Source organism: Monocercomonoides exilis (genome assembly GCF_001643675.1).
Source record: "Monocercomonoides exilis strain PA203 chromosome Unknown scaffold36-1065637, whole genome shotgun sequence".
NCBI lineage: Eukaryota > Preaxostyla > Oxymonadida > Polymastigidae > Monocercomonoides > Monocercomonoides exilis.
This window is the reverse complement of record NW_027150581.1, coordinates 261,692-279,964: the sequence shown is the minus strand read 5'-3', so window position 1 is coordinate 279,964 and position 18,273 is coordinate 261,692. Positions and strand designations below refer to the sequence as shown.

The window sequence follows — 18,273 nt, the reverse complement described above, 5'->3', positions numbered from 1 at the left end:
GAAAACGATGATCTCAAGTATAAGTTGCACAAAATGTCGAGCAATAAAGGAACAAGCCATTCCTCTGTTCCTAGCTTGACAAACAGTGCAGCATCCGCTCGAACGGTTGCAAAAAATACTGTTCCATCTCCTACGAGGCAAAGTTCCTCTGTTCATGGACTCCGTTCCCCGATCGTTGTGCCAAAACAGTCACATGTAAGTTCTTCTCCAAATATTCCAGCTGTCGCATCTTCGCATTCAACAAGTCCAAGCAAGAAAATTCAGTCTTCTCCATCGTCAAATATGCTAACAACAATTCTTACTTCTTCAAACCAACCTCCTTTGCGAACATCTTCATCAACATCGCTTTTTGCTTCTCTTTCTTCGACTCCAAGACAGCAAACTCTTACTCCATCTTCTCCAAAACAACAAGCTTCTCGCTCTTCATCGGGTGTTCGCACTTCTTCTTTGTCAACTTTATTCGCTGCAAGTGGATCGTCAGTAATGTCTAAATCCCTTGCTCAATCTTCAGTTTCTCCGCAGAGAGGTCTTTCTCCTGTTAAACAATTACAGCAGGCAATGTTACCAACTTTAAACGTTGGTTCGCCACCTCTGTTACAGACGTCTCCCAAAAGTCACCCTTCTGCTCCATCTCATCTTCAGACTCAAGACCAGCAGAATTTATCTTTGAGTTCAGGCATCCAGAATTTAGCAGGGAACACGACTTCTCCATCAAGTGCATCTTCAAAGGCTCATTTTCCTTCAGGTTCAGCTCAAGTTTTTAAACAACCGTCATTACCTGCTGTTACGAAGCCTCAATCCACAACTGTCAATTCTCCTCATTTGTCAAATTCCCATTCAACGTGTCTTGTTCTACCATCTCTATCTCACTCTCCTTCCCCGCATCGCACAGGCACAAGTTCAAGCTCAAACTCGAATTCAAGTACAAGCACAAGTACAAATGCAAGCACTGGATTATCTTATCCTCCTCTTGCTGCCTCTCCAATCTCCATTGACACTTCACCCACGACACAGAACTCTTCTGTTTCACCTCATCCTCACTCTTCTCTTCTTTCTTCATCAACTCAAGCCAGTCCAACATCCCTCCCTTCCAAGCACATGTCCCCTCGTTCTCCTTCTCCATCAACATCAACCTCTGCCTCCACATCCAACTCCACATCACCTTCTCCACTTCGTTCGCGCTCTTCGCTTCCCCCCACCACATCGCTTTCTCTTTCTTCCTTTTCTCCTTCCACCTCTCCTCCTCTTTCCACCAACCACATCAAAAAGCACTCAGTCACACCATCTCCTCCGCCTCTCCTCCATTCCTCGCTGTCGCCGCGCCTGAACCAGGCACATGGGCCTCATTCAGTTGCTCCTCTGACAACAAACACACACAAAACGAAGCAGACAAAGGGGAAAACGAAAGCCATTACACACGCAGAATTCACTGACGCCTTTCTGAAGGAGCTCAGCAAAGTGAAGTCGGAGCTGGAAGAGAAGAAGCAGCAGAACACAGTCGCTGCAAAGGACAGCAAAGGAAGTGAGTGCACAAAGGCATCGCTGAGCACAATCGAAGAAAGTCTTCTGAACGACTCAGAAGCAAACCACACCAGACGCTCGTCACACACTCACGCCACACGAAAACAGACGTCTCAGTCAGCCAATCAGCCAGCCTCAGCTTCGTCTGCAGCTGCACACAGCAACAGCACCAAACAGGCTAATGTTTCTGCTCACACACAGTCTGCCTCTCATTTATCACCGTCTAAGCAAAGGACTGATACTGACACGAATGCTAACACTGATAAGCACCTTGGGCACTCTGAATCTCAACTGCATCCAAAGAAGATTATTGTTCCGCCTCTCAGAAAGAATGTCTCAGCTGAGTCGGCTGCATCGTCTGCAGCGGCGCCTTCCATCACTTCGGTGGAGGCAGCAACATCGCATTACAAAGAGAACAAACACAAACTGAGTGTGAGTGAAAGTGATAGTGAAAGTGCAAGTGATAGCGCATGTGAGAGTGGGAGTGAGAGCGAGAGTGTATGCGGAAGTGAGACTGAGTGTGAAAGCGAGTGTGAGAGCAGAAGCAGAAGCAGAAGCAGAAGTCGGAGCAGAAGCGACTGTTCCACAGCGTCTGTTTCGACTACTGCAACATCTGCGCGTCTGGATGACTCGTCGATGGCACTGTCGTCCACACGCTGCTCAGAGTCTGCTTCTTGCTCCTGCTCTTGCTCTTGCCCGTTCTCGCACTCTGTCAGCTCTGCCAACACATCCGTCTCCTCTGCTCTTTCATCTGCCCTTTCCTCTGCCCTTTCCTCCGCCTCTGCCTCTGCCCGAAGCCGAGGCAGCTCCTCTCAGCTGCAGCAGCTGTCCTGCCGCACCAACTCGACTGCACCAACAACCCCCACGCCAACCACACCTACACGCACAAACAGAATGTATCAGTCGTTCAATCTGGGACAGCGATTCCCAACAGGCACGTGTCTGACGTCTCGTTCCCTGTCAATGTCACACTCTGTGAACAGAATCCCTCTCTCGCAGGCGAATTTCAATTCATCGTCTGCATCATCGTCAGCCTCTCCTTCTCCTTCTCCTTCGTCTCCTCCTCCGATCCTCACCGAGGCTGCTTTGTCCTCAGCGCCCAGCACATCCCGCCCGATGTCCTCTCCCACCCTCCACCAGTGCTCTCCTCAGACAGCCGGCTTCTTTTCCAGCTCCAGCTCCCGCTCCAATTCAAGTTCTGGCTATTGCCCTGGTCCCAGCTCTGGCTCTTACTCCAACTCTGCTCTACCTATCAATTCTGGCAGCCTCACTGACCGAACAGGCAGTGCTGTTCGGTATCGGCGTATGCCTTCGATTCAGACTTCACCTTTTTCGAAGCAGAGAGTGCTGACACAGACGCCGACGCCACATTCACCGCGATACGAAGGGAAAGGAGGATCAACGCCACACACACCACGCACTCCACACACATCATCATCGTCTTCCTCCTCCTCCTCCTCTTCTTCGTCGTCTTCATCATCTTCCTCTTATTCACATCGAGATCACAACACTGATCATTTAACCAACACCACCTCCATCTCCACCTCCATCTCCTCTCCAAATGAGCATCACGACACTGTCGCCTCTCCAAACAGTGCCACAATCTCCACTCCTGTTCAATCCTCTTCCTCTTCCTCTGCTTCTTCATCTCTTCCCCCGTCTTCCTCCTCTCTCGCTCCTCTCCAGCGCTCTCTCTCCCACTCTGTTTCCTCTTCCCTTCTATCTGTGCAGGTGCCCTCTCCTTCTTCCCCCTGTATGCACCACCCTCCTTTCCTCAGCAAGCATCACTCAATGCAGAGCACTCGCTCCCCTCGCCCTCTCAGCGCCAACCCAGACGACCCAATGACTGACACCTCTGGAAGAAGCAAGCGGTCTAATGAGGACCTTTCCACAAGCACATCTGCAGCCTCTCCTCTCCTTCTGTGTGACACATCGTCTCCCGTTCTTCTGCACTCTCCGTTTGCTGATCAGCAGATGCAGATGCAGATGCAAATGAACATGCACATGCAAATGCTGTGCAATCAGCAGCCATGCCAACAGCCTTGTCAACTGCAACAACAACAGCAGCAGCAGAATCAACTACAACTACAACAACAAGCTTTATCATCACTCAAATCACAACAACAACAACAACAAATGCTGCTGCTCCAACAGAACAACTCCTCCCCCCTCATCTCTCCTCGCTCTCCACTCGTCAACCAGAATGCCTCTCTCTTCTCGTCTGTCAAAAGCCCGCTGTCTGCACAGGAGCCATCTGCACAAAGCACTAAAGCAGAGAATGATTCCATTCCAATGTCAATGTCAATGAAAAAGCAAATGCAAATGCAGATGCAGATGCCGATACTTTTATCTGCAATGCAGTCTCCCATTGGTATTGCTCCATCTTCGTCTTCATCATCATCATCCTCCTCATCCTCATCTGCTTCTTCTTCTTCTTCTTCATATGCCATTGACTCTCCTTCTCTTCCCACAAGCACTGGGCAGATGCAGCCCACACCTTATTCTGTGTTTCTGATGAACAGCAGCAGCGATGATGATAACGAACAGATGCAGCAGATGATGACCCCTCCTTCTTTTCTCGGGCAGTGCGCAACTTCCAGCTGCAGCTGTGGTCGCAGCAGTTGCAATTGCACTGGGCTGCAGCCGTCACACCCAGTTAAGCGTTCAGCCAGCGATCCATCCATCCCAAGCTCGTCTGTGGCATCCATTGAGGATGCTGCTGAGTGCCAGGCGATGTCTTCTCCAGCATCTACTTCAGTGCCTGCTTGCTCCTCCTCTTCTTCTTCTTCTTCTTCCTCCTCCTCATCCTCCTCTTGTGCTTCTAATCCTGCTTCCTCGTGCTGCTTCTGCCACCACAACTTGACTGATGCAGATTCCCAGCTGATGCGTACACTCTCTTCTTCCTCTCAAATCGAGTGGAAGATGAGCGGCATGGCCCCTCCTTCTCCTTCTCCTTCTTCCACACCTGAACCCACTCTGCGCCGAGCACACACCGAAAAGCGTGGGCAGCAACAGCAGCATCATCATTCTCCTCTGATCGATCTGCAGAACTGCAGTGACTGCAACTACAATCATGAATGTGACCAGATGCACTCTGTGTTGTGCACTCCCATCGATCGCAGCGAGATGCCTGGGTTTTATCCGGTTGTTTCGCCAGAGCTTTCGGTGGCCAGTGTTGATAGACTGATGCGTGCTCACACCTTCCACGGTGATGGAGATGGAGATGGCTACGAAGGGGCTTCAATTCGGCCTCTTTCATCGCTTTCCCGCTCAATAACACTCCCTCTGAAGGAGGAGCATTTGTCAGAGTTTCGAGGAATGGGTCATAGCAATCAAATGCATGGATCTGTTCATCTAAGTAGCCAGCAGCCCAAAATGCGTTTGATGCGCCCTTCAACAGCTGCACCGCATTTGTCTCGTGCTTCGAAGAGGTCGAGCAGCAAGCAGCAACAATCTCAGTCTCAATCTCAATCGCAGTCTCAAATGCATTCTGCACAGTGCACACGCAGACACCACATCCACAGGCACCACACGCACAACCACAGCCACAATCACACTCACACTCACATGCACACACACGTGCACGAACACAGCAATAGCTTGAGCTCCTGTCATCATTCGCACTCGAACTCTCAGTCGCAAAGGAAGAACAAAGAAGGATTGAAGAATGCATCGACAGCAGAAACGGATGCATACAATTATGATATCCAACCTGTTTCATCAAGATCGCATCATTCGCATCATTATCATCATCGTCATCATGTGCACCGCAAGATGTCTGAATCACCGCAGAACAAGAGACATTCAATAGCTGCTTCTGCATCAGGAACAGCAGCAGCAGATGGCGATGATAATGATGATAATGATGAGTCAAATGCAGATGAAATAAAGAGAGCAAAAGATGGAAAGATACACAGCAATCGATCAGCAGAATTAGTGAGGTCAGATGGATCACCTGCATTCAAATCTGTTGTAATGAGGACAAGCAGCATCCGCAAACATAGGAGCCAGCGGAGGAAAACAACAGCTGAGCACTTTTCGAGCGAGGCCTCTTCAAAAACAGCAGGAGTGTCAGATGGTGATAGTGATGTGGAAAGAAGAGAAGGAAAAGGAGGAGAAAAAGGAGGAACAAAAGGAACAACAAGAGCATCAAAGGCATTGAAGTCCAAGGCAGCGAAGGCATCTGCACACACCTCAAGACACAAGTCAAGCAGCACCTCCATTTCTCCTTCCAATTACACTGTTGTCAGATCTGACAGACTGGTGACGCAATCTGTGGAGCTGAAGACGATCTTCGAGCGGATGTCAACGGGAACAGACAGAGCATCGTCAGAGCTTGTCAAGCAGGAGATGTCTGAGATCAGCAGCCTGCATCAGAATCAGTCTCAGCCTCAGTCTCAGCATCAGCATCACCACAGACATCGCCATTGTCGCAGGAGACATGACAACGCACATAGTACTCACAATACACAAAGCACACAACAGAGCAACAGTGCCAGTGCTAGTGCCAGTGTTAGCATCAGTGTCAGCCAGGGTGCAATTCAGCAGAAGTCACATAACTCACATAACTCTCAGAACTCACAGATCTCGTTAACTTCGCGTGATTCTCATAATTCGCATAACTTGCATGATTCACATGGTTCAAGTTACACACACAGCTTTCATAACCCCCAAAACGTACAAGACTTGCACAACACACAAAGTGCACATTGTTTGAAGCATTGTCAAGATGTTGCATCGACAGATGAGCTGCCGTTGCACCAAACAATGCAACAAAAGCAACAAAGTGTGCAAGTTCAACAAAACAAACAGAATTCACCAAGTCAACAACAAGACCAACAAAGTCATCAAAGTTTACAAAATCAACAAAGTCAACAAACCCATCAAATCCATCAAAGCCCGCAGAGCCAGCAGAGCCAGCAACCACCACATACTCTGCTAACAACCACTTCGTCTGCACATCTGCAACCAGCACGCCACCACCGCCACACACACCACCACACAGAAAGCACCCATCAACAGCACATTTGCTCACCAACTCAACCATCTTCTTCCTCTTCTTCTGCTTCTTCCTCCTCCTCTTCATCCACATCGTCATCGTCATCAACTTCATATTCTTCTTCAAAATCACATCATGCATGAGAATGTTGAGTTGCAAAGGAACTGCTTATTGTCGTGATAAAGCGCAAATGAAAAAGTGAATGAAAAAGTGAATGAAAAAATGAACGAGTGAGTGAATGAATAGGTGAATGAATAAATGAAAAAGCTTGCTTGTAAGTATTTGCCAACTGCCTTTGTTTCTATTGTGATATATAACTTCTAAGAACATTTCTGTTCAAAATGATAGTGATAATACTTATCAACTTTTTATTTTCACTGCTATTGTAAAGATGATGCAATTACTTAGACACAATGATGATGATGATGATGATTGCTTTTGTGAATGTGATTGTAATATTTCCTGTTTTTTTAAAAAGAAATTAGACTCTAATTAATAACTTCATTATCATATGTGCGCTTGATGGGCTGCTTCATTTTTATTTTTTTTTTTCTTAATTTAAATTTTATTTAAGTATTTTTTAGTTATTTTTTGAGTAACTTCAAAAAAAATGTTAAAAAGGAAGGTTGTTTTTTATTTATTTATTTATTTATTATTTTTCGTAGTTCTAATTGAGCTCAGTTGCTTCGTGCCTTGTTAAATCTTATCAATTTGTTTGTTTTACATAATGCAATTTTTATCTTCACTTTTTATTTTTAGTTTGTAATCACCGTTTTCTTTCTTTTTTTATTGATTAATGTGCTTTCTGAGCAGTTTATTTTTGTTCGTGTTGTATTTCTACTGTTGTATTTCTGTTTCGTTGAAATGTTATGCTGACTTTTTTCAAAATACAAACTAAAATAAAAAGGCTAATAATAATTTTAAAAAAAATATTTTTTTTTCTTTTTTTTAACCACTCACTTAATCTTCTTTTAAAAGATATTTATTTGAAATTTTAAATTTTTTAAAGAATTTTAGATTATTTTTTATTTCGTTTCTGTTGATTGTAATATCTCCCTTTTGTTGAGACATCATTATTTTGAACTTTTTCTTTTGCTGTAATATTTATTGTAATGCTTCCATCTTACTGAAGCATCTCATTGAGTCAGCTTCATCTTTTTTATTTTTATTTTTATTTTTATTTTGATATTTTTTCTTTGAAAACTAATTCAAATTTTATTTTTTTGTTAAATGGCAAACGTTTCTGTTGGTTTCTTTCACATGTCTGTTGAAAGGCTTTTGAAAAAATACAAATGGAGAAAAAAAACATTAACAGCAAGATTGTTTGAACCGAAAACTCATCACATTTATTTTTGTGATTATTGAGCGAGAAAATGTGAAATCGACAGTTCTGAAAAGAAAAAGAAATAAAAGCCGGAATAACAATTGAATGCAAAAAAAAAAGTGTATTTAAATAAAAATACAAATAAAAAATTAATTATTTCTTGATTCTTTCGATGAAAAAATCAATTAACAAGCAATAAATCTCTATGTTTATATTTTTACAGTTGAAAAGCAAATATTTCAATGAGTGTTTCAACCCTGAACTAAATCATAGGTTGCGCGATATGATGTTGACGATCTCGTCAACAAGCTTCCCGTTATGAACAATTGTTATGTGGTGCGCCCCATCAAGGCTCATCGAAGTAACTGGATCACTTTGCATCTCTTTCCATCGCAGCGGAGCTGGAAAAGGAAATTAAAAAGCACATAAAAAAAGAAAAGAAAAAGAAAGAAAGAAGAAATGTTTTGCGTTAAAATATTTTAATAGCATTAAATTATTAAAATTGAAAGTTTTCGAGAGAAATTTCAATTAAGCACAAGACATCAGTTATTTTCATTGTGAATAATAAGAATAATAAATAACCAATAACCAATAACAAATAACAAATAACAAATAATAACTATAAAGCTGTATATGTTATATCCACACACTCATCAGAGATTCAATAGGCACAGTGTCGTCTCCATCTCCGTAGATGCCCTTGCAGTCGCTCTTCCACCAATTCGTCGCATCGCCCTCAAACTTCAGCTGCCGCAATGTTTTGATGCCCTTCGAATAGAACACATGCACTGGCACGTTTGGCGGGTCGATCATGTTCACATACTTCATTGTGCTTTCCACACCACGCAGCACGCTTGTCCGGTTCGTTGTCGACCACAATGAGGTCATATTGCCCATCGTCACCGTCATCTGCGCTTTGGGGATGCTGGCAATCACAGAATCTGCCTGAAACGCATTAAAGTTCGGAAGCATCCAATAAAGCGATGCCCAGCTGGATATCATCTCATGGATAATAGATGCTGGAATCGGAGCCTCATTCCACATGTGAGGCGATGACAGATGCGCTAGAGCCTCAAAGGATCCTCCGTACGGACCACTTATTGAAATGAAAGAAGCAATGTACCGTTTTTTCCACCCTTCAGTTACATATTTCACCAAAAATTGATGAATAAAAGTGCATCCCATGCTATGTCCCACGAGATGCACCTTCTTTCCTGGGTTGCACGAAGCAGCATGCTCAATAAGTTGCTTTAATTTCTCTGACATCCCGTTTTGCATTATGTGTTTAGCGTTTGCTAGGCGGAAATCAAACTTATTGAAAAATGGTGAAAATCGTGATATTTAAATAAGTGAAATAGAAGGCAAACTGGTGCTCCAAAAAGGTTCTTACCAACCTCGTATCCAACTTCTTTCATTGCTTTTATCATAACACTGTACATTCCAGACATATTTTTAAAATTTTTATCCAAATATTCGACACCCTAAAAATCTTGTGAAAAAGGAAAGAAAAAGAATTTTTCAAACTTCTATTCCTCCAAAATCAATAGGCCTTGTTACTATGTCAGGTTGGGACGAAAAGGTATCAGTATTAGAGTCGTACATCACAGTTAATTCTCGAACATATTCTTTATATTTTCCTGGAAGAGCCCTGGAAATATCAAGCCAAAGTGGCTTCCAAATTGCATCATTGTTCTTATGATATTCAATTCTACTTCCTCCAAGCCCTTGAGTCCGAAATTACACAATGAAATCAACAAAAAAAAGCATGAAAAACCTGGTAATAAAATAACAGGATCAAGGTCATTTCTTTCGCTATACGTTTTGACCATGTTTTCTCCTATTGCTTTAAAGTTTTTTAATGTACTGCATTGGACACTAAACAACAAAAGCAGCCCAATCATTTTTGATATTTCGCCATAATTATTTTTAAACAAAATCTGAAATTCTATCATTCTTCAAAATGAAACAAATTATAAATTTGTGAGAAATAAATTCATTCGATAATACAAATACGATAAGTTTTGAAATATACTTAGGCATTAAGGAATAATACCAAAAAAAAAAAAAATTCGAGTATTCATTTTTTTATTTTCTTTCAAAAAAAAAAAAAAAAAAAAAAAAAAATTATAATTATTATTATAATAAATAAGTTAGGCTAAGTTAAGTTTAAATTATTTATTAATATGGTATATGCAAGAAAAGAATAATAACGGTTAACTAATCGTGAATAAACTCAGAAAATCACATTCACCATTAATTATTTAAATTTGGAAAACTTATCATTTGAAATTGCTAAACAAATTATTCTTTATTTATTAAATGGAGTTTATCTTTCAAAAATTTATTGTGAAAAAATGGTCTCCAACTGAGTTTTGAAAAGAGATTTAAATATCATATTTTACCTTTATTCACAAATAAATTGATATATTGAACCTCCAATATCATTATTTGTCAGAAAATAAAAAATTCACATATTCCGGGGGAAAAAATCATCATCATTGAAATCGGGTACAGATATCGCACAAAATACCGGACAAGATCGATTTCACAATAACTGTAAAATGTGTAATTCTGACAATTTTCCTCAAAATATACATCATGAATATAAACACATTTGATATGCTAAACCTTCAAAATTGCTTCATTTGTACTAAGAGTAAATTATTTTTTAAATCTCGGAGAAATAGGATTTTAAGATTCTCCGAGATTTCGATATTTATTTTTTCTGAGCACAAACGATAAAGTTTAGTAAGTCTTGCATGTCAAGTGAGTTTGCATAAATGAAATGTTTTTTGAGGAAAATTGTCAGAATTATTCCTCTTGCAGTTATTGTGAAATCGATCTTGTCCGGTATTTTTTGCACAAACTGTATGTTTTAATAAGTCTAAATAACACAACAAAATCCAAAAAATTGATTTCGCAAGTGAAAATTGCGTTTTAATGAAGTATTTTCAAAAATTAAAAATTTGACACAAAATTTATTATTTCAAAAATAAATTTTTATTTTTTTCTGTGTAAAGTCACATCGGATATTATCACAATCGGATATAGTCAAAAAAGGTCGTGCATAACCCAATGTGATTATATCCAGTTTTAACTGTACAAATTATTTGCAAATTAATAAAGTAATTTTGGAAATAGGTCAGAATTCTTTCATTTAAGAAAAAAACTGAGATTTGTTCCAAACTTTTTCTCCAACCTAATCATTATTGTTCTTTCATTCCCAAATCAAATAATTACGGAAAAATTCAAAATCTGAGAAAAATATTTGTTTGAGAAGAATGGAACAAATATCTAAAGCAAAATATTTTGTCCCAAATGATTTTTGTTGTTAAGGTAATATTCTTTCAAAGATCATTAGGATCAAATATTTATTAAACTGTAAAAAATTGTTTGCACCAACAAACGATTTAAAATATATCAACATTTCATCCGTTGATTGTTATATCTTCTAATTATGTAATCCACATGTTTTTTACTTGGTTAAAGAAACTGGTGAAAAGAAGAATTTCGTAAATTATTTCAAGAATTATATATTTTTTTATTGAGCAAATAAAACAAATTGGATTGCACCAATACATACATAAACAACTGGCATTTATTATTAGATTAGTTCGATAACATTAAGAGACTTGAGAAAATCATCGGCCAATATTTTTTATTGATATAATTTTTTTGAAAAGGAAAAAAAAAACAAATAAACGAGTCTTCAAAATTTCATTGAATAATGAACGAAGTTCAACCGCTTTTCTCTTGCTATTTGTCTGCGCTTCTTCAGCAGACAATTCTTCCCGTATAATTTCCTGCCTGTCTGGAACATGCAAATTATCGAGCCGCTTATTCAAATTCATCAAAGCCATAGATAACATACATTATGCATCTTATGGCAGAAGCGTTAACTTGACGAATGTCTCGATGAGGGATAGGGAGCTGATGGTTAAAAGAATTGGGTAGCATTGGTGCTGACAGAATTGCGAGGTGATTCACAAAGATTGAATGAGGGCGAAAGTTCAACAGAACAACCGAAATGCTACACGTTTTGCTTGCTCCTCCAAAGTGCTTCTTCTGTATCGCCATCATTAGCTGCATCTGGAGCAAGTCTTTTAGCGTATCTATGCAAAACATGTCGATAAAAAGCAGCTGAAGAAACCAGAGCAAAAGTGGTGGAGGAATGATTATGAGTTGAAGCGAAGAAAGCTTTTTCGAGTGCCGTTTTTCTGCTGTCTCGGAGTGTTTCTACTCTGCAACTGGAAGAGGAGGCATAATATTACTGGATTGCTCATCAATTGCAAGCGATGGGCTGCTTCCTTTCCTGTTGAAAAACACGACGTTCATGGAAAACAAAGCAGTTGTGTGAAGAGACTTATATGTGAAATGCGCGAATGAAAAAACTCACATTGGAATCGAGCTGTTCGAGCTCGATTTCAGACCTCCATTTGTTCGGGAGTTTGTGATGTTGGGATGCACAGCACCAGACAATGGCGACGAGTAAGATCTGGTGATGCTTGTGGTTGTGGATCAGGGCGAGACGATATTTGTGTCTTCATCAACCAGCAACGCGTCTGATCTCCGGAAGTGTGGGGAAATGAGCGAGCCTTGTATTTTCTTGAATGCCACGCTGCCTCACATCATTCCTTCTGTTTACAGCAATTTGCTCATTGAAGAATACGCCCTGGTGCCTGGCGAAGCAAGTACACATGGTATGACGGTCAAATCGCTGGATGCGGAAGGAGTCAGGGGGTATGAAATGCTGAACAGCAGCATCGGAAGCAAGAAAAGCAGTCTCGTTTTGTGCTCATCGAGAGTGAAAATGGAATCTCTTTCGTTTTTGTTTAGGAGCGCTTTTTCTTCTTCTCATTGCAGTTTGTTGTTTCTGACAGATGGAAGCTTGTCGATTGCAGACACAATCTTTGCTCAAGAAGCATCGAGTGGAGGTTCTGAAATTAAACTGAATAGCTCGATTATTGAAATGAGCTGTGGAAGATTGACGATGTCGGACTGCACTTTTGCTGGTGTCCATCTCAGTTCTTCATGTGTTGAAGCAAGAGGTGGACAATATTGTTCATTTGTTGATTTGAATATTTCTGAAGTGAATTCTGCTGTGTTGTTAGAGTTCAGCGATCTGGCATTGCTATCCATGCTGCTTTTGCACACATCGACTTGCAGAGTTCTGTGATCAGGCCTCATTCTTAACAACTGAAATGACTCCCAGCTTCGGAACATTCAGATGAGAGGTACTCAGAGTGGATCAAACATGATTGTGCTTTCCTCAGATGGTTCAAGAGTCCATTCAAACAATTAATGAATTCATTTGGAATTCGATGATACACATGTGTCAAGGGAATTTTTTGTTTCTGTCGAATGCCAACAAATAAATGTCGAGACGAATTACTTGGCCATTTCCAACATGATGCTTGGAGAAAGATGCTCTGCGAGTATGAAGTCAAATGATTCAGTATTTCATATGAAGTAATCTTCATTTCAAAACATTACACGAGATTCGCTTGGCCAGTGCTGCTTGGTTGCTTCATCTTCATCTTTGTCGCTGGAATTGGAGAACTGCTCAGACAAAAAGTTTGCTTCGCACTCTGAAAAAGGGAATATTGATGCATTGACAGATTTTGTTGATGCGTTCGTGGCTTCGTGTGTGTTTGATGGAGCAGCAAGCGAGCTTGAGTTGAGAGCGAACGATGAGCGATCAGAAGAGTTGTGCAGTTGGAGTGGATCGATGGTTTTTCTTCAGAATTGCCCATGAAAGGTAATATACACGAGCATTGCCAACTCATCGAAAGGAGGTCTGTCTGTGTCAGGCTGGAGCATTTCCGTTAAATTTGGATTATTTACCAACAACAGCCCGAGCGCAGTGTGTTATCCATACATGAGGAACTTCATCGCCTGCTCTGTCCATGCGCTTCTGAATATTGAAAGTTCGAAAGTCGGGGATGGCTTTCTTCCGAGCTTCGATGTGTATTTCCACCAGTTTGAGAACATTGGAAAAATGGCTTCAGAAAGAGCATCTCGTTCCTCATTCAACAGCTGAATTCAGTAATATCTTGTTAAGAAGACATTGCAATACCCCTGGATCTCATTGGTTCTTCGTTCATTTCCTGGCACTAGCTTTTCCAGAAAGATTTATTTAATGAACCCCTCCACAAACTCAGAAATATTTGTTGCAAGTGGAACTTTATGAAAATGAAACTGTAATCCATTCAATAATCCAGCCTCAATCGCAACTTCGGTGTCTGACAATACTGAAGTGGCTGTAAGCTTCATGTAAAAAAACTCAAATACAGTGCATCAACTGCACAATTTCTTTTGAAGAACAGCAGCGAAGTTGAATTAAAAACGATGAAAGAATTGCTGAAGGAAGAAGAGAAAGAAAACCGTCTCAATCATCGATTGCAATTGTTATCACATTGATAATTCTTAAGATTCATTTGATTGGATTAATTGTGTTTATTGCTCGTTGGAAGAAGGTTTCGAATGAAGCGGAAGATTTGAGATAGATAGTTGATGATACAATAAAGAAGGATCCGAAGGCATAGAATGTTGACTACAGGGAAATCGCCAGACTATCAATGGGGAAAAGCGTGGAAGAATGCAGTCAAGCAAAATATTGAGAGAATTTGTGGAAAAAAAAACGATAAATGGATGCGTAATTTATTCAGTCAACGGAGAAAGTGGAGAAGTCTAATGCTGCATCAACCTGTCGACTCGACTGAGCGCTTCAGAATTACATGCAATGTTGGCTGTAGATCACTTCACGAACATCAATAGAAACAAATTTTTGTTTTTTATATTTAATTACACAGAGATCAAAAAATGTGAAAAAGCTTATATAGAATTGAATAACAAGAATAAATTTTGAATTTTCAACATTTCTCGCTCTTTTTGACAAATAAAATCTTCTTCAAACATATATCAAATATTGTTCAAGAAAAAGGAAAAATCTTATTTTTTTTAAGAATTTTTCAATTTTTTTGTTGATGATGTGAAAGATAAATCGTGAAAATATTATAATAAGTGTTCACCACTTTTTCATAAAAACTTTATTTAAGTGTATCGCACTTTATTCAAGTGTCACTTCGACCATTTAAAATAACATGACTTCATTTAAGAAAAGCCCAGTTCATTCAAATAAGTTGAATTTATTCAAATAGAAATATTCCATTTGAAATTCATCTATTTATTTACACATTCACAAGATAATCTGCAACATCCAACAATATACTTATAAACCAAAATCTTTCTCTGAAAAAAGGTAGCAGTTCATGGAAACAAACAATGATATCATCATATCCTTCTTCTTCCATTTTTTCAAAAACCTTTCTTTTCGTTGCCTTTCTTTTCATTTCTTCAATTTCATCCTCCTCCTTTTCTTTCAATCGCCTTGAAATATTCAAAAAGAAATGAAAAAAATTCCACATTATATTATCATGCAAAGTTGATTGCTTCATTTCCTCCATATAGAGACCAACAGCTCCGCTTTTCAACAAGTCATCAATTTTCACATCTTTCTTTTCTGCTGCGTGCCTAAGTGTATATAGGCATCCATTTAGAATTTCTTTGTAATTGTTCCTTGATGCTCGAAATACCTGAACAATGCTCCTTAAAAGAGAAACAAATTCCTCGCTCCACAATGCGCACCATGTCAAGTAATTATCAATAGCATAAATCCATCTCTCGATAACAATCGCTTCTTTCGCTTCTTTTCCCCTTTCTTCTTTTCTCTTCCAGTCGATGCACATTGATAGTTCTTCCAGTTCTCTTCTTGCTTCTCTTCCAAAATGCAGTTCATTCATTATCAAGTTTTCCAAGCTTTCGTCGTTGTAAAATCTGTTTATCAAAAATCCCCAAGCTGATTGATAGGTAAGTCGTGTCAGATTCTGATGTTCCTGGTGATATTTAATAATTTCTTTGATTTCATTCAAATACAGTTTTTGTTCAATTTCCTAATAAAAATACAAGAAAAACAAATAAATAACTTCAAAAATGAAACAGAAATGATCATACAGATTCTGCTCGTATGCAACTCAAAGCCAGTAAAGCCATTTCCACTTCTTTTTGAGCTTCTTCGGTCTCGTCTTTCTTCAATGCAACTTTCAAAAGGCAAGTCACACATGCATAAGGCAGTCTTGAAATAGTCCCGTCTTTCAAATAAAGATAACATTCACAGATATCTGTAAGAATTTTTTCGTTTCTTTCTTTCTTCTTCTCATTTTCATCAATCATCATCTCTTTCATTCTTTCGCTCAATAACGAATAATCAAAATAATAATATGAAAAATATTTCAGCTCTTTGTAATATCCAGCATGCTTCAATAACATAAGTGCATTTTCCAATGAAAATGTCTTTTCTTCAATCATTTGGTGAATTTTATTGAATAGTTCTACTGTAAAAACTGATTTGAATTCTTCAAAATCCATTTCATTAATCATTTCATTCATTTCCTTGATTTTCTGTTTTTGTTCGTCTTCTCTGCAACGCTCAAGCTCATGGAACAATTCTGCAAATAAGTTTCAAAAAACAAAAATTTTGTTCAAAACCGTTTTATCCAAATAAATGAACAAACTTGAAAATTTCTCGCTTTTGGTCATCATCCGTATTCTGTCTTCAAATATATCATTTGTCAAACTCATTCTGTTTGATATAAAAATCCATTAAAAAAGAGGAATAAAGCCTGGTAGATAAAAAAATAAAAGATAAATACAAACAACATTGATTATCTTTCAGTCTTAAAATGATTGCTATTCAATCTGTTTTGTTATTGTTTGATAAAAATAAGTGCGAAAGAAATTGCGAAGAAGCCACAAGAATTGACTGTATAAGTCAAAAAAGGAAATCTTTTGTTTCTTTTTGATCAAACCAAAAGATATTTCAGATGAAGAAAACGTTGTGATTCATTATTATTGTTATTGTTTTTCAAATTGTGAGGATATTTCCATCTGTATCCTTTCGAAAGTGCAGGAATGTGAGTTATTGTTGAAATGACCAATCTCCGCTTTGGAAAGCAACACGATGAGAATGGAGCAGATTATTATACAGCCATTGGGAAATAAAGGACGTTACGGAAGATACATGATTTTCATGATTTTTATTTGGTGCAAGAGATGAAAACAAATTCAACTGATATTTAATTGAATGAAGATAAAAAGAAGGAATTCTGTGAAGGCAAAATCTGCACAATATTATATAGAATTTTGGAGCATAAGGCAGGGAGAGCAGTTTGGGGTATTTTTGGGGATGGAAAGTGGCTGGCAATATCGAGGGAAGGATATATATCATGAAAAAAGGCAAGAATTCAATGAAAAAAAGGAGAACCCCAAAACTTCAATTATATTTTTAAAGTTTTCCTGTTCCTCGGACTGTGCCAGGCAGGCATGGAAAGTAACTTAATTCTATTTCTGATTCCGCTTTTGCTTCAAAAGAGTGGAGAAACGCCATCAAAGATACAACCTATTATCGAGCATTTTTTTATCAATCGGACAACATTCAAGCCGACCACATTTGAAATTCATTCTTCGAAGTGACAGCCATTTTGAGCAAGCAAGGCGATTATCATTCGAAGTTTGTTTTCTTTTTCGCAACAGGCAACTACAGAAAAATACAGAATATTTGTGATCAGCCTCTTCAAGCGCAGACAGCCAGAGATTTTATTGTTATGCTCCATTTGCGTGGCATTGATGCGGAGTTGGTTTGTGAGGACTTTGTTGCTTCGCATTGGGCGCGCTGAGGTGTTTGCAAACGTTAGACAAGACGGCCATGTTTTCTCAGACGAACATTGAGAGTGGGCGATTTCTCTTGCAGCTGTTTAATATATAAATTTCTGATTGTTATGCTGTTGGCCTGTGTTTATCTTGTGTTGTGGCTTCTATTAGAAATGGTTTTTAAAAAAACAAAGAATTTCATCAGATGAAACTTTCAATCAAACATACTTTCTGACACTGATTAAGTTCACTCTGCTGCTCGTGCGCCAACAAGAAGAATAAAGTTTCATTCATTCATTCGTCTTCTTTGCGAGTTGCAGCAATTATTGAAGCAGTGGCATTTTTTTAATGTGAGGATTCATCCATAGCGCATGGTAGCTAATGCAGTGAGACGGGGAATTCAATTGTTTGTCGGCTGGAGACAGCAGCGGTTGCACAAGAAAAGCAAAAGAATGCTTCGATCAGATGCAGGACAAGAGAGACATTTGTTGCAGAAGCAGAACTGAGGAAGAAAGAAAGGAATGAGAACAAATAAAGAAGGAAAGAAAGGACAGAAATGAGAGGAGGAAGAAGACGAAGACGAAGAAGACGAAGAAGAAGACGAAAAATAAGGCGAAAAAGAAATAGAAGAGGAGGAGGAAGAGAAAGAAAAAGAAGAAGAAGAGATTGTATATGTTGTAGAAATGAAGAAAGAAAAGAAATTGAAAGAGAAGGAGCAGAA

At 39.3% G+C, this 18,273-nt stretch overlaps 4 protein-coding genes across 4 annotated transcripts; 2 read left to right on the top strand and 2 right to left on the bottom strand.

The window, feature by feature from the left end:
• Positions 1-33: 33 nt before the first annotated feature.
• MONOS_4225 (uncharacterized protein) lies at positions 34-6,663 on the top strand (the record flags this gene model as incomplete). Its single annotated transcript, XM_067874282.1, has 1 exon — positions 34-6,663. The coding sequence occupies one exon, from the start codon at positions 34-36 to the stop codon at positions 6,661-6,663; it is 6,630 nt and encodes a 2,209-aa protein (XP_067723624.1).
• A 1,201-nt stretch (positions 6,664-7,864) lies between these two features.
• On the bottom strand, positions 7,865-9,673 carry MONOS_4226 (putative lysophospholipase III; the record flags this gene model as incomplete). Its single annotated transcript, XM_067874283.1, has 5 exons — positions 7,865-8,245; positions 8,495-9,155; positions 9,212-9,325; positions 9,369-9,568; positions 9,619-9,673. The coding sequence occupies 5 exons, from the start codon at positions 9,671-9,673 to the stop codon at positions 8,112-8,114; spliced, it is 1,164 nt and encodes a 387-aa protein (XP_067723623.1). The 3' UTR covers positions 7,865-8,111.
• A 2,672-nt stretch (positions 9,674-12,345) lies between these two features.
• MONOS_4227 (uncharacterized protein) lies at positions 12,346-13,020 on the top strand (the record flags this gene model as incomplete). Its single annotated transcript, XM_067874284.1, has 1 exon — positions 12,346-13,020. The coding sequence occupies one exon, from the start codon at positions 12,346-12,348 to the stop codon at positions 13,018-13,020; it is 675 nt and encodes a 224-aa protein (XP_067723622.1).
• A 2,117-nt stretch (positions 13,021-15,137) lies between these two features.
• Positions 15,138-16,707, bottom strand: MONOS_4228 (uncharacterized protein). Its single transcript, XM_067874285.1, has 5 exons — positions 16,560-16,707; positions 16,418-16,485; positions 15,858-16,351; positions 15,440-15,796; positions 15,138-15,233 (listed from the first exon to the last, which is right to left on the bottom strand). Exons 1-5 carry the CDS (start codon positions 16,562-16,564, stop codon positions 15,207-15,209), a joined length of 951 nt encoding a protein of 316 aa, XP_067723621.1. The 5' UTR covers positions 16,565-16,707; the 3' UTR covers positions 15,138-15,206.
• Between the last annotated feature and the right edge of the window lie 1,566 nt (positions 16,708-18,273).

Bases quoted from the DNA above. Each gene is read 5' to 3' on its own strand.
- MONOS_4228 (XM_067874285.1), bottom strand. The intron at 16,352-16,417 runs GTTTGTTCATTT...ACTTATTTGCAG, and splicing joins CAAAAGCGAGAAATTTTCAA to AATTGTTCCATGAGCTTGAG. The intron at 15,234-15,439 runs GTATTTCGAGCA...GAATATTTCAAG, and splicing joins TTTTAAGGAGCATTGTTCAG to GCGATTGAAAGAAAAGGAGG.